Source organism: Triticum aestivum, chromosome 7B, assembly GCF_018294505.1.
Source record: "Triticum aestivum cultivar Chinese Spring chromosome 7B, IWGSC CS RefSeq v2.1, whole genome shotgun sequence".
Classification (NCBI taxonomy): domain Eukaryota; kingdom Viridiplantae; phylum Streptophyta; class Magnoliopsida; order Poales; family Poaceae; genus Triticum; species Triticum aestivum.
Window position 1 is genome coordinate 594,609,626 of NC_057813.1, and position 13,461 is coordinate 594,623,086.

Sequence of the window (13,461 nt, forward strand, 5' to 3'; positions counted from 1 at the left end):
GGGATTTTGGTAAATTTAATGGCGTTGGATCTGATTAATGCACACATCTGCCACTGATCTCTTTCTATGTTTTCATCTGATGTATGCTCCCTCCTGTGAACATCTTTTCATGGATAATACCAGGCACAAGATTACACCAAGAGGAATGCTTTTATGCTCGAACCGTTCCAAGGGCCTGTTGTTGTTCAGGAAAAACAGATATGTGCACTTGCTCTCTGAATTTATTTGTCGTATCAGGAGGGCACCAAAAAGCTCATGTGCACTTGCTCTCTGAATTTTGCAACTCCTGCAAATTTCGTTCAATACAATTGGTGCCAATTTCATGCCACATTGCAGAGAAAATAAATACTTACAACAATGGTGTTTACTGCATTGAGTTCACATATTTATTGACATAGATCCACTGGTACATCATCTGAATTCACAGTATACAACTTCATTCAAAACCAACTCAATTACAGGAAAACGTCGACAGCATTCACAGGTGTTGCAGTTTCTCCTCTGCCTCTGTAATCCTGAGAAAACCGAGAGCAATAGCAACATTTACAAAGCCAACCAGAGGCGAGCTAGGTAGAGAACCTAAACAGCATCAACCGAACCAACCGAGCATCACCGTGGCGCAACCCGGTGGAGCAGAGTAGAGCCAGAGAGCAGCAGTAGCAGCACAGTGCAGCGAGTTAAACGTATAAGTGTTGCTGCTGTTCTTGTTTTCTTTTCCCGAAATGGCACTTTTTTCAAAAAGGGGCGCTTTATTACTTAAAAGGTTTAAGCACTTACCATGCACTTACCGATGGTGACTTGTGCTGCAAAGTGTGATGTGCTCTATTGTCCCACCAAAACCCTGTAATCGTCTAGCACACCACGCTTGAGTAAGCAATGAATCAAGGTCCCCTAAACTAATCCTGTTCTATGACAGGCACGTTGACTTGGAGGTGCTCTCCAACGAATTTACCTGCTCCCCGACACCTCACGGTCTGTCGTTACCGACACGCGTAACGAAATGGTCAGAGTTGTTTGTTTTTCTATACATACGACCAGGGATTAGGAAGACCTGGAAGCAGTACTGCCACAACGGAGTAGGGGGACCTGCCGTTAGCTGTAGAATAAACGTTGGTATACGCTGCTTCTCTTTTCATTCTTGAGCTAAAAAAGAGTAAAGATTTGCTAAAGAAGGAAAGGAAATTATAGCTACCCTTCGTTGCACATGCTCCTCGGCGAGTTTGGGTAAAGGCAGCAACCCGTTCTTGATCTAAACTACTGTACCATCCATGTTCTTGTATGGCTCATGGATTCTGTTGCAGGAAGACTGCGTTGTGGCCATAAGGCTTTCAGGCACATGCCCCAGCAGCTCCGCTTCGCATCAAGCAGAAGGGAGAAAACAACCATGCATCTTCATGGCCACACTCTTGTGCTGCTGCTGCTCTGTTTTGCTTCTCCCATAAGTTCCTGCACGGAGCATGAGAGCACCGCACTCTCTGACTTCCTAGGCAGGCTTGTGCCGTGCGGCAACGATGGTCTCAACGTGTCATGGGTGAATGGCACCGACTGCTGCGAATGGGAAGGCATCGTCTGCAGCAGTGATGGCACAGTCACAGATGTCTTGTTGGCTTCCAAAGGCCTCAGAGGGGCCATCTCACCATCCCTTGCCAATCTTACAGGGCTCTTGCACCTCAACCTATCCCACAATTATCTTGAAGGCAGCCTACCAGTGGAATTGTTGTCCTCCAGAAGCATCGTCTTCCTCGATGTCAGCTTCAACCGCCTCGATGGTCATCTGCAAGAGATCCAATCCTCAAATCATAGTTTTCCTATCAAGGTGTTGAATATCTCAAGCAACTCCTTCACAGGACCGTTCCCGTCCAAAACATGGAAGGCTACGAAGAGTCTGGTTGCTCTTAGTGCAAGCCACAACAGCTTTGAAGGACCCATATCGTCTTCTATCTGCATCAATGGCCCATCATTTGCCATGCTTGACCTCTCACATAACAAATTCAGTGGCAATATTTCTCCGGGGTTTGGCAGTTGCGCCATGCTGAGAGTGCTAAAGGTTGGCCACAACAACCTTACCGGACCTCTCCCCGATGGACTATTCAATGCTACCTCACTGGAGCACCTCTCTTTGGCCAACAATGGTTTGCAGGGTGTTCTTGATGGTTCCAGCATAGTCAAATTAAGCCGTCTGACTGTCCTTGATCTTGGAATGACTGGTCTCAGTGGCAAGATTCCAGACTCTGTCGGCCAGCTAAGAACATTGGAGGAACTCTACTTGGACAACAACAATATGTCTGGTGAGCTGCCATCGGCACTAGGTAACTGCTCAAATCTCAGATACATTACCATCAGAAATAACAGCTTTATCGGGGATCTTAGCACAGTCAATTTCACCATGTTGGATCTGAGGATAGCTGATTTTTCGATAAACCTCTTCACTGGTCCAATTCCTGAAAGTATCTACTCATGCAGCAATCTAGTTGCGCTGCGGCTGGCTTACAACAACTTTCATGGCCACTTCTCACCAAGAATAAGCAATCTCAGGTCCCTCTCCTTCTTTTCAATTACCAACAACTCTTTTAAAAATATCACAAATGCACTTCAGATGCTCAAGAGCTGCAAGAACCTCACCTCCCTGCTTATTGGAACTAACTTCAAGGGTGAAACCATACCACAGGATGAAACAATTGATGGTTTTGAGAATCTTCAGGTACTGACCATAGATGATTGCTCATTGGTTGGGAAAATTCCTCTTTGGATATCAAAGCTTGAAAAATTGAAAATGATAGATTTATCAGTAAACCAACTCAGTGGACCAATACCATCCTGGATTGATGAACTGGGCTTCCTATTCTACCTAGACATATCAAGCAACAACCTTACAGGGAATATAGAAATTGCATTGACAAAGTTGCCGATGCTGCTATCAGGGGAAAATGTTGCGAAGTTGGGCCCGAAGTTCCTTGAGTTGCCTGTATTTTGGACACCATCACGTCAATACCAGATGGTCAGTGCTTTTCCTAGAATATTGTTTCTAGACAACAATAATTTCACTGGTATAATTCCCCCTGAGATTGGTCAGCTAAAATTGCTCAACGGCCTCAATTTAAGCTCCAATAGCTTAACTGGTGAAATACCACAAGAAATCCGCAACCTCACAAACCTGCAAATGCTTGATCTGTCGGACAACCAGCTCACAGGTGCAATACCATCTGCACTGAATGATTTGCACTTCCTTCCTACATTTGATGTTTCCAGCAACAGGCTAGAAGGACCAGTTCCAACAGGAGGACAGTTTCATACATTCTCAAATTCCAGCTACAGTGGGAATCCAAAGCTATGTGGACCTATGCTCAGCCTCGATTGCACCTCCACGGCAACAGATCAAACCTCTGCTTCACGGCGTCACAACTTGTGCTTTGCGCTAGTCATTGGAATCACCTAGGGAGGACTCATTGCTCTTGCATTGCTTGTGTGTTTCCTTATTGCACGGTTAGTATACTATGATCACACTGAAAATGTAGTTCCCCTTCGAAGCAGGCGGGGATGAAGATGTTTAAGTTCTCAACGGACACGGTGCTGAAGATCTGATACTTTGAACATTGTGCTTTTCCTCCCTCTTGTACTGGATGTGGCTTAACACTGTATTGCTTCAGGTCGTTCCCAATTCTGCTCTGCGATGCAAAAATCGCATGAGATTAGATGTGTAGACTTCGATCGATCTAGGGTGTAATGTACTTTCTAGCACTGTCAGTATGTTCATAAAAATTTAACCAATTTCCTTATCAGTATCACTGCCAGTATATGAAGTAGTAGTACCTACGTACTAAATGTGTCTTCACGCATTTCATCAATGTTCTAAAGCAGCTAAATGTTTAAATCCTCTATGTAGCTAGGACTCAACGCTTTCCACAGAAATCGACCAAAGAACAATATAGGGGGGGATTTGGGTACACCAGAGAATCGCGTACCTACGATTTGGACCGCTCGCCCGTGTTGCCCGCGTCGGTCGTCGGAGCCGCGAAAGCCCCGCTCATGCGCGAGGGAGAGCTCGTGGGGGAAACCGCCGCTACGCTCTGCTGCGCACGGTACCGAGGCGGCGGCGCGAAGCCGGCCGGGTAGAACGAGTGGCGAGGGCTCAACGGGTAAATGGAACACGCACGCCGTACCCGGACGGCCGCCGCGGACGGGGAATCTCGCCGTACGTTCTAGGTTAAAAAATGTTCATTAAATACAAAAAATCATTATTAAAAAATGCTCATAAAAACTTTTCATCAAAATAAAAAATGTTCATTCTTCTGAAATCACGGATTTTTTTAATTCAAGAACTATTTTTAACAATTCACAATTTTTTGAAATTTTAGAATCTTTAGTACTCCCAAATTATTTTAACGTAGAAAAAAAGGGGGCGTCCATCCCTGCAAATGGGCCAGCCCAAACTGACGCAGTGTGCGTTCGCATGACCCCTGGCACGCACCGCGCCCATATAGGAGGCCCCGCCGCGGACGTGCGGCTGCGAAAGAGAAATAGGCCATGGAGGGATTGTCATGTTGTTGGACAAAGGAGATCGGGCCGTGCGATTTTGTGTAACCGATTCGATGCTGGAGGCCTAGAAGGGGCAGGACTTCCCAGACCTGGAACGGCGAAATGACTGATAGCATTATTTCTTCTTATGAGTTTTTTGCACTTTATGAAGAAAAAAGGCACAAAAACACAGATCTTTGCGCTCTAAAGTTAAATATATGATGAAAGCTTACACGATTGGATATGCCTATTTTAGGCAATCATGAAAAAATGGGCTTTTCACTGCAGCGGATATCTGTGGTTATGGCATGCTAAGCTCAGTTTCCTTTTCAGTCATGTTCAATGAAAAGAGAGTAGAAAATTGTAAACCATCTAGAGAAAATGTTCACCCTATCTTTTCTTGTTGGAAGCAGATGCTCAATGTTATGAAACTGGCTCAATCGTGACACATGTGAATCACCTTTTCTTTTGCAGGTGATAACACGTTGTTTCTTTAAAGCAAGCAAGGGGGGTGGGGGGGAGCATCACGCCTTTTGGATGCTTATTGTAATGCTTCAGGTCAGAGAATAAATCGTGATAAATCATCTGTCTTTGTAAGGGTTGTGCACATGTAAATAAAGAAGAGGTTAAGTTGAGCCTGGATGTCCAAAATAAGTCTCTCAATGAAAAATAAATAACACAACGTCCTCAATGAAACATTTAAAAGAAGAGGATCCACTCGATGTTGGTGGTCCTGCCGACCGAGGGTGGCATGGTGGAGGCGAAATCGCCCCGCCCCTTACAATCCTATCATGTTGCTCCTTCCAATGTCGTCTATGGCTACTACTCATCCCGTTGTTGCCATCCTGCTATTGCCATATAATTTTTTGGGGTCTGACTATATCTCACCTAGATGTGAAATAATACCTCTCATCTAAGTATGACATCAACACTTTTTTGGCCCTTTTTGTTAGTTTCTCTTTTCCTTTTTGTTTCTCTTGGGCATGTTTGTTTGTCTCAATTCTTTTGTTAGGTTGTGCAACATTTGGGTTTTGTGTCTGATTGTCAGCACCATACAAGGAACCCCCGACTAAGCCAGCCCATTAGCAAGAGGATGGTGGATAGTGCAGTTTAAAAAATTCCAAAAAAGGAAATGTAGTCGCTCAGAATCGAACATAAGACACGCCTGTAGCTAGCCACTAGAGCTATTGAGCATTAGTGACTTCTTTTCACCATGAAATACTAAAGACTATATTCAGCGGTAGATTGAACAATTCAAAAAATTCAAACATATCTTGAATTTGTGATCTTTTAATTGAGTCGATTTTTTTATAAAAAAATTGAGATATGTTTTTGCAAAAATGAGAACACATTTTTAAAATCGAGAATTTTTTTTGGAAAGCAGAATATTTTTACAAACTTCCAAACATTTTCTGAAAATGTTTTTTTTAAATGTGTACACTTTTTCAAAATGTTGAACAATATTTGAAATTTGCAAATAATTTTTGAAAAGATGAACATTGTTTCAAACATTTGAACTTCTTTCAAAAAACATGAACAATTTATAACTTGCGAACAATATTTTAAAAACATGAATACATTTTGAAATTTCCAAAAACAATTGATAGATACGAACAATTATGCAGAACTGAACAAATTTATGAATTTTGGACCATTTTTTAAACTTGCGAATTTACAAAAAATAAAAAATAAAATAAAAATGGAAAATGAGATCGACTTTTGAAAAATAGAAAAAATAGAAGGAGAGGAAAACTAGTGAAGAAAAAAACATGAAGAAAAGAAAACAAAAAACGTCCTAGCTACTATGGTCGGCTCGTCTGCGATTTGCTCACCGTCGAGGGTGGGCATGCAACTAGGATAAAAAAAGGTCGGACCCCAGTTGCGAGTCGAGGGTGGACCCAAAATTAGGACTAAAAAAGATCAGGCCCTAGTTGCAACTCGAGTTTCAACTTGCAACTGGGAGAAAAAAAAGGTTGGGCCCCCGTTGCGAGTCGAGGGTGGACTTGCAACTTGGACAAAAAAAAAAGATCGGGCTTGAGTTGTGAGTCGAGGGTCGACTTGCAATTGGGACTAAAAAAACTAAGCCCCATTTGCGAGTCAACGGTGGACTTGCAATTGGGACAAAAAAAACTCCGCCCCAATTACGAGTCGACGGATTAAGATGAAGACGGGCGGTTCAATTAGCGAGCATGGGAAGGCTTGTGGAGATTTAGCAAAAAAAAAGGGATATATGCGTTCTCTCAAGCTAGCGGCGCATTTAAGCCATAGAGAACTAGTTTCCGGGAAAAAAACTCACTCAGATTTCTAGTGCTATAACAGAAACTGCCCTTGATGCGCAAATGAAAGCCCTCACAACACTCTTTACCTGCAACTGCTCCTGCTTATGGTAGTAGATAAACAAAAAACTGACCGAACACGTTCGAGTTATTGGCTCGTCCGACCCGGTAGCATTCATGAGTCGCTCGTTCAACTGTCCCTCGGAGACAAGAAAGGGAATGACTACTCAAACAGTGAAGTCGGCCTTCCACAAGGATCACCGATCTCGCCTGTTTTGATTCAATCATTCCTGCATCAACTTGACTTGCAATTCGATGCTATGCCCCAAGAGGGGTGGACTTGCAACTCGGACAAGAAAGGATGGGCCCGAGTTGCGAGTCGATGGTGGACTTTGTAACTGGGACAAAAAAAGGTTGGACCCCAGTTGTGAGTGGACAATGGACTTGCCACTGAAAAAAAGGTTGGATCCCAGTTACGAGTCGATGGTGGCAAAGACAACATAAGTAACTTGAAATTTTCATATGATGTACATAGCTAGAGGCAAAAAAACAGCATAAGTAGTAAAGTTACAACTCATGAAGTTTGTGTATAAAATAAAAATGTCATGATGCATAGACACTACTCGTCGTGATGTTGAAAAACACATCATTGTGACACACTAGTTTGTGTAGATTTGTCATCAAGGTAGATCGAGATTTCATGTTCTAATAACTTTCCATGATTTTCTCTGAAAAATGCCACCCCAAAACAATTATGTCATGATCATGAGCTCGTGGTTCAGTTTGTAGAAAATTGTCATGATTTCAATATAAGGATTTTATGAATACTTATGCTACTGAAACCACGACCCTTATTTTGGATCGGGGGGGAGTAGCTAGCATGGTTTGTCACTTGTGTCCCATGCTTGGTCAACCTTACGAGTCTATTTTGTTTTTGTTGGTTTCCAAGCCTCCTCCCAAGAAGCTCATCGAGATGTTTGGATACTGGACTCTCAATGAACACCTTGCCCCACAGGGACCGGTTCCCGTGACAATGGTATCCTTTTCACTTCTTTTGAGTCGTTGTAAAAGAGTTCACGTCGGAAATAGAACATCGTTGTTGGATTTAGGTTGCACAACCACTATACTTGCGGACCCCCTCTATTGGGGTTCGGTGGTGTGGTGTTGTGCTGCTCTAGGAGAAAACTTTTATCTAGGCAGGGTTGATATGCCAACATCGCTGATGCCCGCTGGTGATCTGGTTAGTTTCTTTTCCATGGGAGCGTCATCCCGTTCAACGTGAGTTTCGGTACCCTTTCTTGCTAGGCAACACCAGATAAGTCGTTCCCTGAACCAAAGAGGGCCTACCATGACTGTGCGTTATTTTTTGAGATGACATGACCTTATTCAAACTAGAAAGAAAATTACAGGCACAATGTTTCTATCATAGATTCAAGAACTTACAAAAGAAACTCCTATAACTAATAATTATGGAGAAAATGCTCATAATCATCTGGTATCGTTTTTGCAACATGTTATGCAAAGGTTTTGGGGTATTGTGGGCTTCGACACCTAATGGGTCGGCCACGACAATATATATATATATATATATATATATATATATATATATATATATATATATATATATAGGACATATTTTATCTACTACCAGGAGTAGTTACCCCCTCCCTCGTTGGTCTCCACGTGTCCCGCAGGTACGAGAAGTCCAGCCGGGTGTAGGATGTAGCGATCGTGGGCAGAACCCGTTAACCCGGAAGCTTATTTAATTATTCGATGGAGTTTTTTTTAGATAAAGCATTCCCTGGTTGTAGGTGGGCAGGTACGAGCAACTAATTCGCTAATCACGGGTTCACGCAGCCCTATAAATAGGGCCTACACGTTTCGTCCCAGACGCCAGATACTGCAGCAGATTAGTTTACAATTAAAGAATAGTATCTTTCTATTTGGTAGTATGGACGGAGCTGATGGATCCGAGAAGCCCGCCGGTGAAGAGAGTGGACGCATTGGATCTGATCAGCCCGCCGGTGACGAGAATCAAAGCATCACCATTTCCCTTGAGTAAGTATATTCTTAATCTGTGTGTACACGTATTCTAGTAAGTTTATATCTAGTTGGTGATTTCATTTCTTTTTTTGTGGCAGTCACTGCAGCCGCATGATGGAAGTTATTGGGAGGATCGACCATTTGATGACCACAATTGAGATGCATGGCAGACTAATTTCTTTGATCCGGCGACAACTGGACGAAGGTCGACGCGGTACTGGTTTCGCGCCTAGGCGGTGCATGGCTTGTGGCGTGACGGGCCACAATAGGAGTACCTGTGGACGTGCTTCTCGTTAGAATACTTGGCGTCATGAAGATAGGACAGTCTAGTTAAAGTAATAGGTTTTATTTCATTCAATTTAAATTGCAGTAGTGAAGATGTATTTCCCTTGAGCATTGTCAATGTATTTCCATGATGGATGAATATAATAAAATGTTCTGTCATGTTGGTTTTGTATGAAGATTGTGAATTACGATTCAGAATCGTTGGTATTTTCTTCTTGTACTGTCCCTTTTTTTTATAGCAGACTGTCCCTTTTCTTGTGTTTTGTTGTTTGCTGGTTGGAAAATCGATGTCAGCTGCAAAACTTCATGGCGATTGAGAGGTCGAATTACGTGGTATGTATAGGATGTAGTCCTTTTTTTCACTATATGACCGAAGTATGTAGTATGAATGACCATGTGAAGAGATTCGACCATGGATTAGGAGTATACATGTAGATGAAGTTATAAATATGGTACGGAATTAGAGGTAGTATTAATAAGATTGTTCCTGTTGGAGTACGTAGTATGGAGTCGGCTGTTTCTATGTGAGTACGAAGTATGTAGTATTTTGTATCTGGAGGTGTATGTAGTATGTAGTATGTATGTGTAAGAATAAAGGTGTTTGGAAGTGTGTAGTTTAATTCGTCGCACAAGCTGAAGCTTTTTTGGCAGACCCATGTTCTTGCCTATTAGTACGTACTTTCAAAAGAGCTCGCCTAAATGCAGATTTGGAGTTGCTACCGCTACCGCCGGGCTTTCCCATACCTACAACGGGATAAAAAATACTCAGTGTACGTATGAGGCTTCGAGTCATTGTAGGCCGATGTATAAGAAGGATTAGTAGTTGCATGGACGTAGGAACTCTTGTCTCATCACGTACCAGATCGGACCATCGTTGGCCAGGCCTTCTCTTCAACGTCTTGCCGGCGGCAGAAAAATACTTGCGATGGCGCCGATCCACGGGCGCCAGCCGGCGATGAAAGAAACGGCCTGGCAGATACTAAAAAGTTTGTTAGCGCGTACAACAACAACCTAGGTTCTTAATAGCTGGATAAGGATGGCTTTGCGTAGGAAATAGTCTTGGTTGGTTATTAGCCTGATTCAAAATTTGGGATAACAACAGAAACGATGGGATAAGCATTTAATAAATAAATTAAATAAATTATAAGCAATGGCAAACGGGTCGGATGCTAGTTTCTGCTAGCCCGTTATCATTGGCAACGATACATACAAGAAAACTCACGCTCCATCCAGGAAGCTGAGATCTACGGTGGATTCTTAGGGGGTAACTACCCCCGGTAGTAGTATGGAATTTCCCTATATATAGGACATATTTTATCTACTACCAGGAGTAGTTACCCCCTCCCTCGTTGGTCTCCACGTGTCCCGCAGGTACGAGAAGTCCAGCCGGGTGTAGGATGTAGCGATCGTGGGCAGAACCCGTTAACCCGGAAGCTTATTTAATTATTCGATGGAGTTTTTTTTAGATAAAGCATTCCCTGGTTGTAGGTGGGCAGGTACGAGCAACTAATTCGCTAATCACGGGTTCACGCAGCCCTATAAATAGGGCCTACACGTTTCGTCCCAGACGCCAGATACTGCAGCAGATTAGTTTACAATTAAAGAATAGTATCTTTCTATTTGGTAGTATGGACGGAGCTGATGGATCCGAGAAGCCCGCCGGTGAAGAGAGTGGACGCATTGGATCTGATCAGCCCGCCGGTGACGAGAATCAAAGCATCACCATTTCCCTTGAGTAGGTATATTCTTAATATGTGTGTACACGTATTCTAGTAAGTTTATATCTAGTTGGTGATTTCATTTCTTTTTTTTGTGGCAGTCACTACAACCGCATGATGGAAGTTATTGGGAGGATCGACCATTTGATGACCACAATTGAGATGCATGGCAGACTAATTTCTTTGATCCGGCGACAACTGGACGAACGTCGACGCGGTACTGGTTTCGCGCCTAGGCGGTGCATGGCTTGTGGCGTGACGGGCCACAATAGGAGTACCTGTGGACGTTAGAATACTTGGCGTCATGAATATAGGACAGTCTAGTTAAAGTAATAGTTAAAGTAATAGGTTTTATTTCATTCAATTTAAATTGCAGTAGTGAAGATGTATTTCCCTTGAGCATTGTCAATGTATTTCCATGATGGATTAATATAATAAAATGTTCTGTCATGTTGGTTTTGTATGAAGATTGTGAATTACGATTCAGAATCGTTGGTATTTTCTTCTTGTACTGTCCCTTTTTTTTATAGCAGACTGTCCCTTTTCTTGTGTTTTGTTGTTTGCTGGTTGGAAAATCGATGTCAGCTGCAAAACTTCATGGCGATTGAGAGGTCGAATTACGTGGTATGTATAGGATGTAGTCCTTTTTTTCACTATATGACCGAAGTATGTAGTATGAATGACCATGTGAAGAGATTCCACCATGGATTAGGAGTATACATGTAGATGAAGTTATAAATATGGTACGGAATTAGAGGTAGTATTAATAAGATTGTTCCTGTTGGAGTACGTAGTATGGAGTCGGCTGTTTCTATGTGAGTACGAAGTATGTAGTATTTTGTATCTGGAGGTGTATGTAGTATGTAGTATGTATGTGTAAGAATAAAGGTGTTTGGAAGTGTGTAGTTTAATTCGTCGCACTATCTGAAGCTTTTTTGGCAGACCCATGTTCTTGCCTATTAGTACGTACTTTCGAAAGAGCTCGCCTAAATGCAGATTTGGAGTTGCTACCGCTACCGCCGGGCTTTCCCATACCTACAACGGGATAAAAAATACTATGAGGCTTCGAGTCATTGTAGGCCGATGTATAAGAAGGATTAGTAGTTGCATGGACGTAGGAACTCTTGTCTCATCACGTACCAGATCGGACCATCGTTGGCCAGCCCTTCTCTTCAACGTCTTGCCGGCGGCAGAAAAATACTTCTCTGAGTACACATACAATTGTATACAAGTTATAATACGTATTTACGTATAACTACAAGTCTAACACCCTTCCTCAATCTTAACCGTGATCTGAAGATTTCAGAAGGTTAAGATTGCGACGACAACCCTCAAATTGAGGCAAAGGCAATGGCTTCGTGAAGATGTCGGCAAGTTGATCCTTCGATGGGATGAACTTGATCTGAAGCAACTCCTGTGAAACTCGTTCTCTGACAAAGTGATAGTCAACTTCAATGTGTTTCGTTCGGGCATGAAATACCGGATTTGAAGAAAGGTACGTAGCACCGATGTTGTCACACCAAAGAACAGGTGGGTGACGCTGAGAGACTCTCAACTCTCGAAGCAAGGCCTGAACCCAGATAAGTTCAGCGGTGGCATTGGCAACCGCTTTGTATTCAGCTTCAGTACTACTACGAGACATTGTAGCTTGTTTACGAGCACTCCAGGCGATCAAATTAGGACCATAGAACACTGCATATCCCCCCATGGATCGCCTATCATCTGGGCTACCAGCCCAATCTGCATTAGAAAACGCCGAGAGGCTACCGGAAGGGGCAGACCGAAGATGCAGACCCAGAGCAGCAGTCAAACGAACATAGCGCAGAATGCGCTTCACAGCAGTCCAGTGAGTATCCCGAGGAGCATGAAGAAACTGGCACATGTTGTTCACCGTATAAGAGATATCAGGACGAGTAATCGTCAAATACTGTAGCCCACCAACAATACTGCGATACGTTGTAGCTTCATCCGAAGGAAGAAGGGTACCATCAAGTGCAGAGAGTCTATCAGAAGCTGTCATGGGAGTGGAAGCAGGCTTACACTGAAGCATACCAGCACGACGAAGAAAATCTAGAGAGTACTTCTGCTAAGTGAGAGTCAGACCGGCATCAGAATGAGAGACCTCCAAGCCAAGGAAATAGTGAAGCCGACCAAGATTTGTAATGGCAAAATCACCACTCAAAGCAGAAACAAGACGATCCGCAGCAAGGGCCGACGAGCTGATCAATATAATGTCATCGACATACACCAACAGGTAAATAGTGACCGCAGGGCACTGTAGCATGAACAAGGACGTATCAGCTGGCGAAGGAACAAATCCATGTGCACGGAGAGCAGAAGCGATGCGCGCATGCCAAGCACGTGGCGCCTGTTTAAGACCATAAAGAGCCTTTACCAAGCAACACAAATGTTGTGGACGAGTAGGATCAACAAAACCAGGCGGCTGATGCATATAGACCTCTTCATCAAGAACACCATGCAAAAAAGCATTCTGAACATCGAGCTGTCGAAGAGACCATCCACGAGTAACCGCAAGAGACAAGAGCAGGCGAATAGTCGTCGGCTTGATCGCAGGACTGAAGGTATCATCATAATCAAGACCTTGACGTTGTTTGAACCCACGA

The 13,461-nt window shown here is 43.3% G+C and overlaps 1 protein-coding gene and 2 long non-coding RNA genes across 3 annotated transcripts; all 3 read left to right on the forward strand.

The window, feature by feature from the left end:
- Positions 1-1,336: 1,336 nt before the first annotated feature.
- Positions 1,337-3,485, forward strand: LOC123158220 (receptor-like protein 2). Its single transcript, XM_044576299.1, has one exon. It carries the CDS (start codon positions 1,337-1,339, stop codon positions 3,434-3,436), a length of 2,100 nt encoding a protein of 699 aa, XP_044432234.1. The 3' UTR covers positions 3,437-3,485.
- Positions 3,486-8,471: 4,986 nt separating this feature from the next.
- LOC123162928 (uncharacterized) lies at positions 8,472-9,295 on the forward strand. Its single transcript, XR_006481580.1, has 2 exons — positions 8,472-8,849; positions 8,933-9,295. It is a non-coding gene; the product is annotated as an uncharacterized lncRNA (long non-coding RNA).
- Positions 9,296-10,476: 1,181 nt separating this feature from the next.
- LOC123162627 (uncharacterized) lies at positions 10,477-11,296 on the forward strand. Its single transcript, XR_006481370.1, has 2 exons — positions 10,477-10,854; positions 10,939-11,296. It is a non-coding gene; the product is annotated as an uncharacterized lncRNA (long non-coding RNA).
- Positions 11,297-13,461: the final 2,165 nt, after the last annotated feature.

Bases quoted from the DNA above. Each gene is read 5' to 3' on its own strand.
- LOC123158220 (XM_044576299.1), top strand. From the start codon at position 1,337: ATGCCCCAGCAGCTCCGCTTCGCATCAAGCAGAAGGGAGAAAACAACC.